At 36.1% G+C, this 13260-nt stretch overlaps 1 protein-coding gene across 1 annotated transcript; it reads right to left on the reverse strand.

The window, feature by feature from the left end:
- Window positions 1–3892: 3892 nt before the first annotated feature.
- Window positions 3893–12975, reverse strand: NDUFS4 (NADH dehydrogenase (ubiquinone) Fe-S protein 4, 18kDa (NADH-coenzyme Q reductase); the record flags this gene model as incomplete). Its single annotated transcript, XM_009580908.1, has 3 exons — window positions 3893–4101; window positions 8492–8565; window positions 12803–12975. Coding segments are annotated over 3 exons (351 nt in total), but the record flags the coding sequence as incomplete, so codon positions are not given.
- Between the last annotated feature and the right edge of the window lie 285 nt (window positions 12976–13260).

Raw genomic sequence — 13260 nt, forward strand, 5'->3', positions numbered from 1 at the left:
AGTTCCTGGTATGAAATTACAGGCAAAAGCTAAAATTAGTCCAAATTAGCTTCTCCTTTTCTACCATGACAAAACTTTGCAGATAAGAGTAATTAAATTTTCCATTTCATAGTATCACTTAATAGTCTGATTTGTTTTAAATTATCCATCAAACTGCACAGTTAAGGAATACACTGCTAGAAATCTGAAACCATGCCTTTTGTTTCCTAACAGTCTTTAGGTTCCATTACAACATCGTGATTTTGAGAGTTGCAGGGCCTTTGTTATAATAAAAAAATTGTTCATTGGAATTATGAATGCTGCCAATCTTCAAAATAACTTGGCATCCTGCAAATGTCTTTTTATCACAACAGAACTATGCAAAATATATCAAAGCATTTGCAGGTATGCACCCACATTTTGTAGGAAGTCCTATACTGCAAAGTAGATACTGTTATCTGTAGTCAGCAATAGAACGGGAAGCGAACGGGAAGCATTTACTTTCAGCATTTCAATTTGGCTTAGGTAAACAGAACACCATAAAATATAAAAATCAGGACCATTCTGAGCATTCAGAAGACAGCTAAATAGGGTTGGCTTGGGTTTTGTTTTTCTGTGGTTCATCACTGAATTGATGTAAACTGGCATACATTTAACAGAACAGAATTCATTGCAACTTGGAGAAAAAGTGGCAGGAAGGGGGAAATGCAAATGTGGGGTAAAATAAAAAAAAGGGCGTTTATTAGTAAAGTTAAAATTTCACCAAAACATTCCTGATTTTAAACAGAAATCACAGTACTGGAGCGGCCAACCTTTCAAAACTCATGTATGAAAATTTTCATGTGGTCAAGAGACATTTTTAAAAAAAAAAAAAAAAAAGGTATGTGCCACATAAGATAAAACTGATGGGAGTAAAAGCAGTAGCATATGGAAGGAAAAAAAATATAATGTTCCTTCTTTCTTTCTTAAAAGAAGGAACTTTTACCCAGACTTGACAAGAATAATCCAAATCTCACTGTGACATGTAGCTGGCTGAGACAGCAATGACAGATAATAACCCTTTTTCAGAAAACTGGTGGTACTATGGACTGATTTGCTAGAACTGAGAAAGGACTTTATCCAGGAGCTGAGTTCTGCCTCCAGAACTTCACACAATGTATCACACAAGTCCAAGTGTAAACTACTTCAGATCAGCCCATTAATTTTTTAAGACTTTCCACAATAATGGAAGCTGTAAAGAAAAAAATTGTAAAGAAAACCTCTCAAATCTACACAGCTCAACGAAAGAATGTAAATGTAACATCTATGTAAGCCTCCTCTGTAATGCTGGCATGCAATTGTCTCGTAATTCTTTAATACTCTTTTGGTTGTTACTGCCATGTAAGGTGGTAAGATACCTCAGATGCATGCAAACCCCGCTGGGTAAAGAACATGTTCTGTTTGTTCGGGAGCTTTAAACTTTTTCTTTCCTCATTAATGATTTTGATACTTCCAGAGGTTTGAAATATTACTGCCATGAAAAGCTTTCATTAGTTCGATGCAGCAAAGCTACATCTACCACCAAGGTGAATCTTTAATCTCATTCAGCATTTGTATTAGCCTTGAGTCCTCAAAATCTCTTTAGATTTCCATTTTCAGATCAATGGTTGAGGATACTAAAAAAACCTAATTATGGTAGTTCGCCTGTTGCGCCTTTTGCTTTGACATATTCTAAATTTGGAAGCAATTTTACCTGTCATAACACACTGCAGAGTAGATAGAAAGGCAGTTCGCCAATGAAATCTTCACTTCTGAAGGTACTTAACTAGAGACGGCCAGATCATCTTGCACAATTTCAGTTCCAGCCTAGTGCTGTAGTATTCTGATACATTAATGAACGTGTAATGAAGTTTAGTATCTAGTAGATTTTTTGATCTCTAAAATATATTCCTGTTGGCACTGGTCCTCTGCAAGCTCTTGCACTCAATTTCACTTGTAGGGCTTGAAGACTATAGTGACAATAATCAACTCTCTTCCACGGTCAGCATGCTCATTCTTAAGAAGCCATCCAACAGGAGAAAAAAATCCAAGTCCCAGGAAAGTGATTGGAGGAAAAGAAGGTCTGGGCTCAAACACGACTTAAAGACTACAAGGTGGGGTGCACAGTACGGAATCATAATGAACATATGCATTTAAAAAAAAAGAAAAAGCTTTCTTCCTCAGGAAGGGAAGGGGACTTAACAAATTCTCCTTTGAGTATTTCTATTATCTTAGCAGGAGAAACAAAAAAAAAGAAACTGCTCTCTGTGAAACCGATTGTAGTTACAAGAAGTATACATTAACATACAGCAATTTCATTTATTAGGTGTATCCAAAGGTAATGTTAGCTATCTAATATTTATCAGTCATTTCCCTGGACTACGTAATTTCAAAAACCAAGCTGTGCATCTGCTGTATTAGGTATCCAAGCACTTTTCAATTTTAATGTTGACAATCTTATAGACCATTAAATTAAGATCTTGCTGCTCTTCGCTTGTAAAAGACAGAAGAAAAAAAAAAACAATGAATGGCTTTTCTTACTACTGTCTCCTTAGTAAGATCAGCAAATTAAGCTTAGCTGGAAAAGAAAGAGATGCAGTAGATTCTGGACTGTTAAGATTCCAGGTTCGTGCACTTTGACATTCCTGGAGGACTTCAGGCTCCGCTGCATGATGCAGCATTCAAAATTCAATAGGAAGATGAATTGGAGTAACAATTCTTGTCTGCGATAGGAAAATAGCGACTGGTTGATTACACTGAAACTGGGTCAAAACCAATGCTTTAAACAAATATTAGCCAGCATACAGGGGAGCTGGTTAAAACTGAAACAAGAATATAATCAAATCTGGGGAACAGAAGGTAGTTTTATGCCTTCTTTTAGCTAGAATTCAGTGCATAGCACTTATACCATTCTTTAGATCTATGTAGAGAGAGCCGTCTCAACCGTTTCTTTTGTGACAGTTGGGATAAAAATCTCAGTTGCATATGAAAAAGGTGTACACTCCCCCAATTTCTAATAGATTTCACTGATCATGTGTTGATATCTCAATTTGTCAAGTAAAAGTTGAAGAAAAAGTGAATAAATCAAAAGCCATAGACATGTAACCAAGGATTCCAAACATATTAAGAGTTATTATTAAAAGTAATGATTTAATGTCATGTAAGACAAACTGAGTTTAGGCTATATATTCGATGTTAAGGCTGAGATGCTATCACCACATCTCTTGTTAGGCAATAGGAAACCTCAATGCAGATAACATGTAACTAGCAATAAAAAAACAGAACTATAATTATATAATTAGTATATGCTGATGCTGTGTAAGGCACGCAACACTCTTCTGACTTAATTTGTGAATATTTAAGTGGCTTAGTTTCACTTTTGAAGAACATCACACAGAAACAATTGCAATCTCAACCTTTTGGACTAAACCTCCCCAATATCCAACACAAAACCCAGTGCTTTCTATTCCAGTCATGAATGCTTCCGGAATAATGACAATATTAATTTGGGCAGAAAGAAGATTATGTAATAAACATTTATACAGAATAGTCTAAGTTATACTCAAATGCTATGTTTTATATATCATCCTTTGCTCTTCAGTTGACAAAATTCTCTGTATAGAAAAAGAAAGAAAAAACCCCAGCCTCTACTGAGAGAATTTGTATATGCAAGGCTGATAAGTTTAAACAAGACAGTGAATATAAAATTACCATCAAAGATAAACCATAATCTTTAAAGTTGCAGCTAATTTCAAACATTCCTTTTGACAGATTCCTAGTACAGCAATTTTTTAGAAGTATGAACACTCCAAATCTCCTCTATTTATAGGGAAGTTTGTAACAGGTTCAACTGGAGACATCAAAAACATTTTAAATAGACATCACAAGATGCATCTGTAGTTTAAAGGTCAAATTTATTAGGAGATTAAGAGATGTATTATACATGGACTATAAATATAGCACAGCTGACTTTATGCACAGTCAGTCAGCCAATGCCAACCTATTTTGTAGACACCCTTGTTCTTTTGTTCCAAGAAAAGTTTGCACCATAAGACTTGGATTTAGGTTTTGGAATCATCTTCTCTTCAACATCATAGCTCCAGCCTGGAGGTACAGGGAAAATGGTGAGGGGAGACAGGAAACAAAGAGAATTCTAAATATTCTCAGCTTACAATATAGAGCAAATGCAACTTAAACCTTTTAACTTTAATATCTTTTTCTCCACGTAGGCATCCACTAGTTTATTCCTTTGTAGTTGGCAGCAGAGAACACTGAAATGCCATAGATGTGACATATGCCCATTCTCTCAGCTGATAAGACTTCACCATACTACGTATCTCCATTTTCTTTACTCCTGCAAAAAACTTGACAGTCATCAGTGAAAAGCTCAACAGGAAACACTGACTGTCCTGCAAGTTAATGGCTCCACAACTCCATAGCATCACAGAAGCACTAAGGCTTTGTGTATGCTGGGAGAGAAATGAAAATAAACATAAGGAAACAGAAAAAAATAGCATACAGAAGATCAATCCCAAAGGCTGGGAGAGAATGGAGACCTTGGAAAGCTAGAGAAAAAAGAAGGGTGGGAGGACCAAAGAAAGGAAGCGCAAAGAAAAAACTTCAGCATTAGAAAGGAGTTTAATACTTAACATTTTTATAAGAACATAAAAAATTAGGAGTAAAAGAAAAGGGAATGAAGTGATAGAAGACAAGTAAATTATGTGATAGTTAAGCAAGAGAAATGCTAAAAAATGTCAGAAAAGAGGAGGTGGAGACATTAGTGTTTATGTAAATCAAAATGCAAATTGGTTGCAGCCTCCAGGTGCCTGGAAAGTTGCCAGGGTAGCACTCAGTATTCCAAAGTTTGGTCTCTTTAGCTGCAACATTTCACTCAAAGTTGAGATACTTGATTTGAAGGTAGAAATGGTTAAGTACGCAGTTTTAACTGATACTAGTAAGATGATACTTTTTTCCCTTAGTTTTAAAACAAAAATTTGATAAGTCCTAAAAGGTTTAACATATATCTGAATTTTTACATTTAAGATGTTTACAGAAAACACTCAAGATACATCTTCACATCAGAACATGTTTCGTAAGATACACAAGTTGTCACGTCACTGTGCCTCAATTTTTTATATTCACAAATGTCACACAAACATTTTCTTCATGTTTATTAGGCTGAACCAATGTTAATTTCCAAGTTAACTATTCTCCGTAAGATATACTGGAATAGATGTTTTAAAAACATATTCTTTCCATCTGTGAGAGCACTGAGTTTTGCCTCCTGATCTGATTAAAAATATAACCTTGAGTAAACAGCCAGAACTAGATCCAGAGACAGACTTTGGTATTGCAACATTCAGCATTATAACACCTAACTTTGAGGCACTTGGCTGCTGGAATGGAATCTACAGCCCCAAGTCACTGCTTCATCTTTTTATACACTAGATAGAGAGGAGCCAAGTGCCTCCAAAAGAGATTCGCAACTGCCAGCACAATGACTTGGGCTGCCATAGCTATCCAAAATCCACAAAGTTAATTACATCTAACTGTGTATTGCAAGAGGCCACCATATGTGACAAAGTTTCACACTCTGGAACAGTCTCCTTGAGTTAGGCACCTTCAGTTGTTCATGAGAGAGAGCAGAATTCACTTTTATAAAAATACCACAATAGTGGGGGAGGCTATTCTTGCCCAGAACCCTGCTGTACAAGCCAAGTGGATAGAAAGCAGATTTCATCGTCTCTGGAAAAACACCCTCACCACCTGACTAAAGGTTACTGTGGCATAGAAATACTCTCCATCCTTGTAACTAACGCTGTTTTATGTTTTTAAACAACTGCCTCGGTGATGTCAGACAGAACAAAAAAGAATTTAGGTCAACGGGCTAAACTTTTAATTTCATCCAGTTACAAGTGCTTCCTCCTTGCCTTGACTTCAGATCAGGCTGATCCTCAGCCGTCGTATTTTGGACAGAGATCTCTCCCGTTACTGTACTCTGTGCTGTTATTCCTACATTAGAAAACACATCACATGGGGCAGGCAGAAAGATAGCTTGCCTCATGCTCCTGAAGTTCTTAGGTGAGAAAGAACTCTTAGGTTTCCCAATCGTATCAAAATACCTGCAATATCTAGTATTTGCAGAAACCAAACTTGAGGTTCTTAAGGAATTTTGTAATGGAAAACTTGGGTGGTTCATACGGGAAGGACAGAGAGGTAAAGACTTAGAGATCTTTCAATAACACCTCAGTTTAGAAGCTAAGTTCCATTGTAAACGTGTGCCTAAGTTTCTTTCTAAAAGCAGAACTAAATATTGTGAAATTTGTATTTCCAGCTACATCTGATACTGAAGCTACTACCACAGAAAATACTATGCACATATCACACGCCTAAAACTAAGCCACCTTAAATAAAACGGAATAATAATTTAGGCAAGTCAGTATCCACAGAGAAGTTTGGTACATCTCTATTATGTTAAAATTAAGGCTGCAAGCTAAGTGAATATTGAACTAATAATATTAAATACTAAGTCACAGCCTTAGTTTACTTGGTAGAATTTCTTCGTAGTTTTTCCCACACAATGGAGATTCATTACTAATTCAGTGAAGGCATAAACTTTCTACACTGAACAAATCAAATATCTTACTTGAATCTGCATTTCAAAAGAAAAAAATACAACATGTCCAAAGAGATGACATAAGTAGCTCATTAATACAGTGATATATAGGCCAAGATTCAGTTTTTTTCTCTTATAGGCTGAATTTCCCAAGAAATAGAAATAGCACGAACAATACAGAAGCATAAGTAAAGCAACACCAGATTCTCCCAAATTCCATATTTGTTCATAAAACATTACAAAATACTATTAAAACTGCACAGTAATTGGTATATCCAATGCAAATATGATGATCCTATTAATTTCTTAGTGAATACAATTTATTTTTCAATAAAATTAAGACTATTAATTTAAAAAAAAGATCCATTCAAAGAGGAATAGAGGAATTAAATCCTAGTCTTTACCATTAAAATAAATTGCACATTAAATGGTTTAGCTTCTTAACTGTATAAGTTAATGGACTTATCCTGGTTTTTGGGTGTAAAACATAAGCCATCTAACAACTTTGCACAATTTAGTCTGGCCAAGAAACTTTACTTTTTACCCCAGACGAAATATAGTTGAAAGTGGTAGACCACAGGGAAGACTTCTGAAGAAGTCAGAATACACACTCCATGTGCATTATTCCTGGCTTTAACTCAGTGCAATTAATCTTCCTCACATCCGTGAGCACCAAGCATCAAGACTAGCTCTTTAAGGAAAGTGAAATTGATTTTAAAAAAACTCAAAAATGCAGCGAAAAATTCGTACTAACACATAGAAGGACTGCTGAATATTCAAAAGGCTGAGATTATGGATACTGCTTGCGGTACCATAATTCCATCAGAAAATACAAGCCTAAATAACCAAATAAGTTTACAGATACAGTCCTTCTGATACACCATTAGCATTAAAAATATTAAGTAATGATACTGGCTTTTCTACTGCCTTTTTCTCAAATATGAACAATCACCAAGTGTAAGTGTTTAGACTTTAGTATTGTACTTGGGAATAGTTAGGTATAACTTCCTCAATCTACAACTTCCTCACGGGAGCAGCGGAGGGGGAGGTGCTGATCTCCTCTCTCTGGTGACCAGCGACAGGACACAAGGAAATGGAATGAAGCTGAGTCAGGGAAAGTTCAGGGTGGACATTAGGAAAAGGTTCTTCACCAAGAGGGTGATCGGTCACTGGAACAGGCTCCCCAGGGAATTGGTCATGGCACCACGCCTGTCAGAGTTCAAGGAACGTCTGGATGATGCTCTTAGTCATATAGTTCAGTTTCAGGTAGTCCTGCAAGGAGCAGGGAGTTGGACTTGATAATCCTTCAGGGTCCCTTCCAACTTGAGACATTCTATGATTCTACGATAAATCCATTCTGCAACATGGCCAAAACTAAAGTCCAACGTGTTTACTTGGTAGTCACTTAATTTTAGTTTTTCTGATTAACAAACATTCACAAGGGTTCTGACAGTCTTTCCTTAACCAGAATTCAGGTGCCTATGTCAAGCCTTCAGGCAAAAATCCCACTGCCATGTAGCTGGGACTCCCAGCCTGGGATACTCTTAAAGATAAAGCATTAATACTACAGTTTCCTCCAAGACCTGAGTAAGGCTCAGTTCTCATTCAAAACACAGATACTTGCAAAAGCATAGCAAGTAATGCTAAGAGGCTAGAACACTTTTCCAGAAAGTGGAAGGTCTAGATTCAACACCTTCAGCACCCTTGGAAATACTCCCCCCAGGTTTTCTCCTCCTCAAGTAGAGCACTAATGGTCTATCAATTTTGTGGAATAGAGGGAAGGTACTTTATCCTGTACTTTTTCTGCTGTTAATACTTTGAGATCAAGATTGCCTATAGAAAGCTGAATCCCTCATACCCAATACGTACAATACGTACCATTTTTTTCAGCAAAGGCAATGGCATCTTCTTTAGTAGAGAAAGTAAGAACCATGTTGGATAAAGGATCAGCTCTGTAAGAAATCAGATGACAAATTTTAAGCACATTTGAAATACAAAACAATTATATCTGTATCTCACATGCTTGCTAAATGCTGTATTACACAACTTTTTGTAGTACACCACCTCACAAGCCATTCAAAATCCCTTTATTTTTAATTATTTCCAGGATTACGCTTACTTTCTGCAGAGTATTGTTTCACTCTTTCAGTCTGTTAAACTTCCCTCCCAACTCCTTGCAGAAATTGTTTTAAGTTTTTTATTAGACAAACATGTCTAACCACCTGCTGAGGTTATAGTAAGTGCTCTGCAACAATCCTCTTAATTTTTAAAGCTGTGTAGTCCCTCTCTTTTTGGAAGATCAGGAGTCTTAAGGTAATTTTGAACATTTCAAGGAGACCAGGAGTCTGTAGAGCAGCTAGGGGAAGAATAATCTTACATAGAAAAGAGCAGAATATCCAAATGAGCAGAGCAGGAATTAATCAGAGACTGAAAAGTACGTAAAAAACCTCAAGAGTTCAGCTTTGGCTGAGGTCACATGACTTCCACAAATTATTCCAGTACAGCAAGTAGATCGAGGCCACCACTGAAAACGAAGCTCACAAAGGCAAACTGCTAGCTAATCAAATATAAAGTGGTTAGTTTTAGATGATCAGCTATTGCTCAACTGCATTTCTGAAAGGAATCAAACAGCAAAAAGCTTTTTGAAACAAATTAAAATCTCTTAAGCTGCCTTATTTGTTGCTATAAAAGCTCAATTTAAAAACAATGACAAGGATAAAAAAATAGCATTCTAAAAATTTATCTACAAAACTTTTAGAGAAATAAGATATACCGGCTGTAGCAGCACAATGATTAGATAATGCTTCCCTGAGACAACACTGCACGAGCTTGGGAGACAACTGGGAAGACGACCAAATTGCAACAAACTATTGAAGGAGCTGCCTCTCAACTGTTCTCCCTTCGAAGCTAGAATGGTAAATGAAGAGAAAAAGCAACCAAAGATACACTGAACTCTCTACAATAAAGGACAAAGCCTGTGACTGGCAGAGGGGGAGGGGAAGAGGGGGAATCTAGCTTCCAGCAAAGACAACAATGTAATTTTATCTCATGTACACATGGAAAAATGGAGTTCACTATGTATCCAATATATTCCCCAATAAAAAAACCCAAACAAACAAAAAAACAGGATAAAGGCAGAAATTTCACTTTCACAAGCCACTAAGCTGCGGTCTCTTAAAGACATTTAAAGATTTCTCTTATAAAGGCAGTAAGGAGAATTCGAAACTAAGAATTGGCCCATGACGTATCAGTGAAGAATCAAGTGACCCAAATATACCGCAATATTGTGACAACTTTTGCTTATCGTTCTTCTCTTCCATGACTGGGGTTGGAAAAATCTTCTCAACGCTACTAAGTGGGAACAAAGAAGTTTAAGTCTGAAGCGTAGTGAGAGACTGGTGCCTGTCCAGTACTGCAAGTTTGGTGGAAACCTTCCAGGACAGAGGCAGTTTGGAAATGAGGATTGTGCAGAAATGATTTGTTCTGTTTTCATGTGGAATCACCTTTCATCCATTCTAAATACAGCTTTTTGATTTCTTTCCATAAATGAGCTATCCATGTGTTTCAGTCTGTGATAATCTGTGAGCAAACCGGAGCTCAGGATGGCCAGCACGATGTCCTGATAGTGTCAGGACAAGAGCAGTGCTGCAGGCTTTCCTGTGCCTGCCCTGAACTGTTTCATCAGTCACTACAAACTGGGACTCTGCATTTTGTTCTCTTATGAGATCTTGTACAATGGAAACCATACATTTCCCATGTTTCTTTGTTTACAGCTTTATATTAAAAGACGTATTCAAGAACCATCCATAGGCATTCCTTTAATGAAACCTCCCAATTAAAAAAAAAAAATGTCCTAGGTCCATTTTATTTAGATCTACAACTGGATAATTTTCACTAAAAAAACTATATCCAAGAAACAACAAACGCAACAAAAAAAGCAAACGAGACCGTAAAATGACAGAAATATAGCAAAGACCTATAGGTAAGTAAGTATATTGAGTTCAGAGGAACAGGGCTCTAATTCCAAGACCCTAAAGGGCTCTAATCCACTAATCCCATTACATTACTCAAAAGTAAATGGGAAAACTTCTAAGAACTGTTCTTCGCAGAAATTAAATCAGAAAAGAAACTCTTCTTAGGTATTTCTGGATGCTGAACAGTAATTTGAAATTACCAGAATGTCTACTAATAGTTTTTGCGAGAATTCCTTAAAAAACCAACAGATAAAACTAGTTTACAAAACACTTAACCTAGCAGTGTCAACTCTCAACACTTGCTTTTGGCCTACCTGGAGCTTGCTTACATAGGAAATATACCTTTCCCTACCCGTAAATAAAAATAGATGCACAAATGGATTCATTCAGAACAGCCATTCCTTTTTAAATGCCCACAATAAGCTCACTCCAGGACAATTTAACATACAGGTAAGCCCTTAATACCATGGTTCATTTTTCTAGGTGGTTTATTGAGCACAAATGATTATAACTGTTAGAAAGGTTAAAAGCCATTGCTTTGGCTGAGATCATGCAAAATCCCACCCAGAAAATAACTCGTCTGGGGAGGCTAAAGTCAGCTGAAAAGCAAAGGGGATTAGGAGAAAAGTTAAATCCAACCTGAACTAAAGCGGGTATTACTGGCACCTGCTACGGTGTTACAGTCTGTGCAGGGGTATAAATAGACCATACTTTAGTGGCTGGACACTTGGGGGGCACACAAGACAGCAGGGAAAAGTTTATTACTGGTCAACAGTCTATCACTTAATTAATGTAACAACCTGGTCATTACTTGCTAAATGTAGTAGGTACTTGCAGTAGTTGAGTCATTCAGGGCATATATATATTAAACCATTGAAATCTTATCCTCTGAAACAGCAATTTAAATATGCTTAATATGAAATGGTGAAAAACCCCAGGCCGTGCTTAAGATGACGTCATTGTTATATACAGGCTTAAAGTTTTAAAACAGGTATTTTAACAGACTATTTTAATACAATTAATATTTTAATTCATATTCAGTATTTTTTCTTGTCTAATTATAGTTGAGCTTGGCTTCCCTAATGCTTTCAACACCAATACAACTGAGATGTCACAGGTTGTGAGGCTCCTCAATTTTTCATGGGAAACCAACATATCGGGAAGATGTGTTTTCAGTATTATTTTGAACTAATATTTCTGGATACATTTATTTTATAAATAAATACAAGAAAAAAAATCATTCTGTGACCGGATTTAGAATGTTAATAAATTTCAAAAAATGCATCCTCAAATTATTTCATATTTAAGGTTTTAAAGTTTTTTTCATAGAATTTTGTGTTCTTTGACCGTAAGTGCTAATACAGCCAGACATTTTCAATACACATTGCATCCTCTTCGAAGTTTGAAAAATAATCTCTAGTGGTTGATTTTTGTTCATGTAAAACAATTAACTTTTCTGAATATGCCTCAAACAAGACAGCTTCAAATCAAAATTACGATATTGTCAGAAGAATTGCTGGCATAGTCCTCACCGTTTACAGGAATTCCAATCACACTGTAAAATGTTGGTAGTATATTTATATATGGAAAAAAGAAATAAAAATTAGCTGCATCCAAGTTATACTTACATCTCCAAATTATAGCGTATTTAGCCAAGATTAGTACTGTTCTGGATTTTGGCCTTTTAAAGAGTTTTTACTACTAATATTTGCAACATTGAAACAAACAGTGTAATATTTTAAATAGTTTTTTTTTTTTTTTTTTGAATTAGTTATGGCTCCTCATTTCAGATCTTCAGGATATTTGTAAAACTTTGTAAAAAAAAAAAACCTCCAGAAGCTAAGTATTGTTACTTTATGTTTAATCAAATTTAAAAGATGCAACTGAGAGCTGAGAAAGATTTACTGCTTCAGGTAACTAATAACCTTCTTTTCCTGATGCTGCCATACAGTAACATCACCACAAATGTAACCATTGGAATTTCTGGTTTTTAACACTTTTTTCAAACTCTTCCAGATGATGTCGTGAGCTAAAATCTACTTTTAAACATAACAGATCATTAATCATATGACTAACAATCCCAACCACTTATTGTAAGTACTGTTAAAACACAAGTAGATTTACAGGTAGAAAGGACATTTCAAACTTAAAATTTACATGACTAGTAAGAGCCACATATAGAAGACAAGTATTTCCAAATTCAGTAACTACTCACGTAGATGCCCAGCCCATTAAAGGGTTCTCCCAGCGCTCCCTGTTATCAAATTCCATCTTCCATTTCTTTGTATTGTTAATTCCTGCCTGCATTGCATTACGTGCTGGAACAAAAATGTGAACTTTTCTGGTTTTGATGTGCTCATCTGGAACGCCAGTTAAAGCGGTGATATCCTATGAAAAACACAATGGAACCTGTTAAAAAAGGGTTCGCATAAAAGGCTTGTAAGATAATACTGCTTGTGCTTTTCACATAATTTCATGCTTTATTTTTATTTTTTAAGTTACAAAAAAAGAAAAAAATTGCAGAAAAGCATGTTATGAGTCCAGTTGTATAAAAGTGAAGCTGATACATGTTGGGGCTGCTATCATCCTGCTTCCCCTGGCTGAATTAGATTTTGCATGGACCTGTTACCTAAACCTGCTCATCTCTCAGCTACACAACTGCTAGTGGCAGAG

Source organism: Fulmarus glacialis, unplaced genomic scaffold, assembly GCF_000690835.1.
Source record: "Fulmarus glacialis isolate BGI_N327 unplaced genomic scaffold, ASM69083v1 scaffold46246, whole genome shotgun sequence".
NCBI lineage: Eukaryota > Metazoa > Chordata > Aves > Procellariiformes > Procellariidae > Fulmarus > Fulmarus glacialis.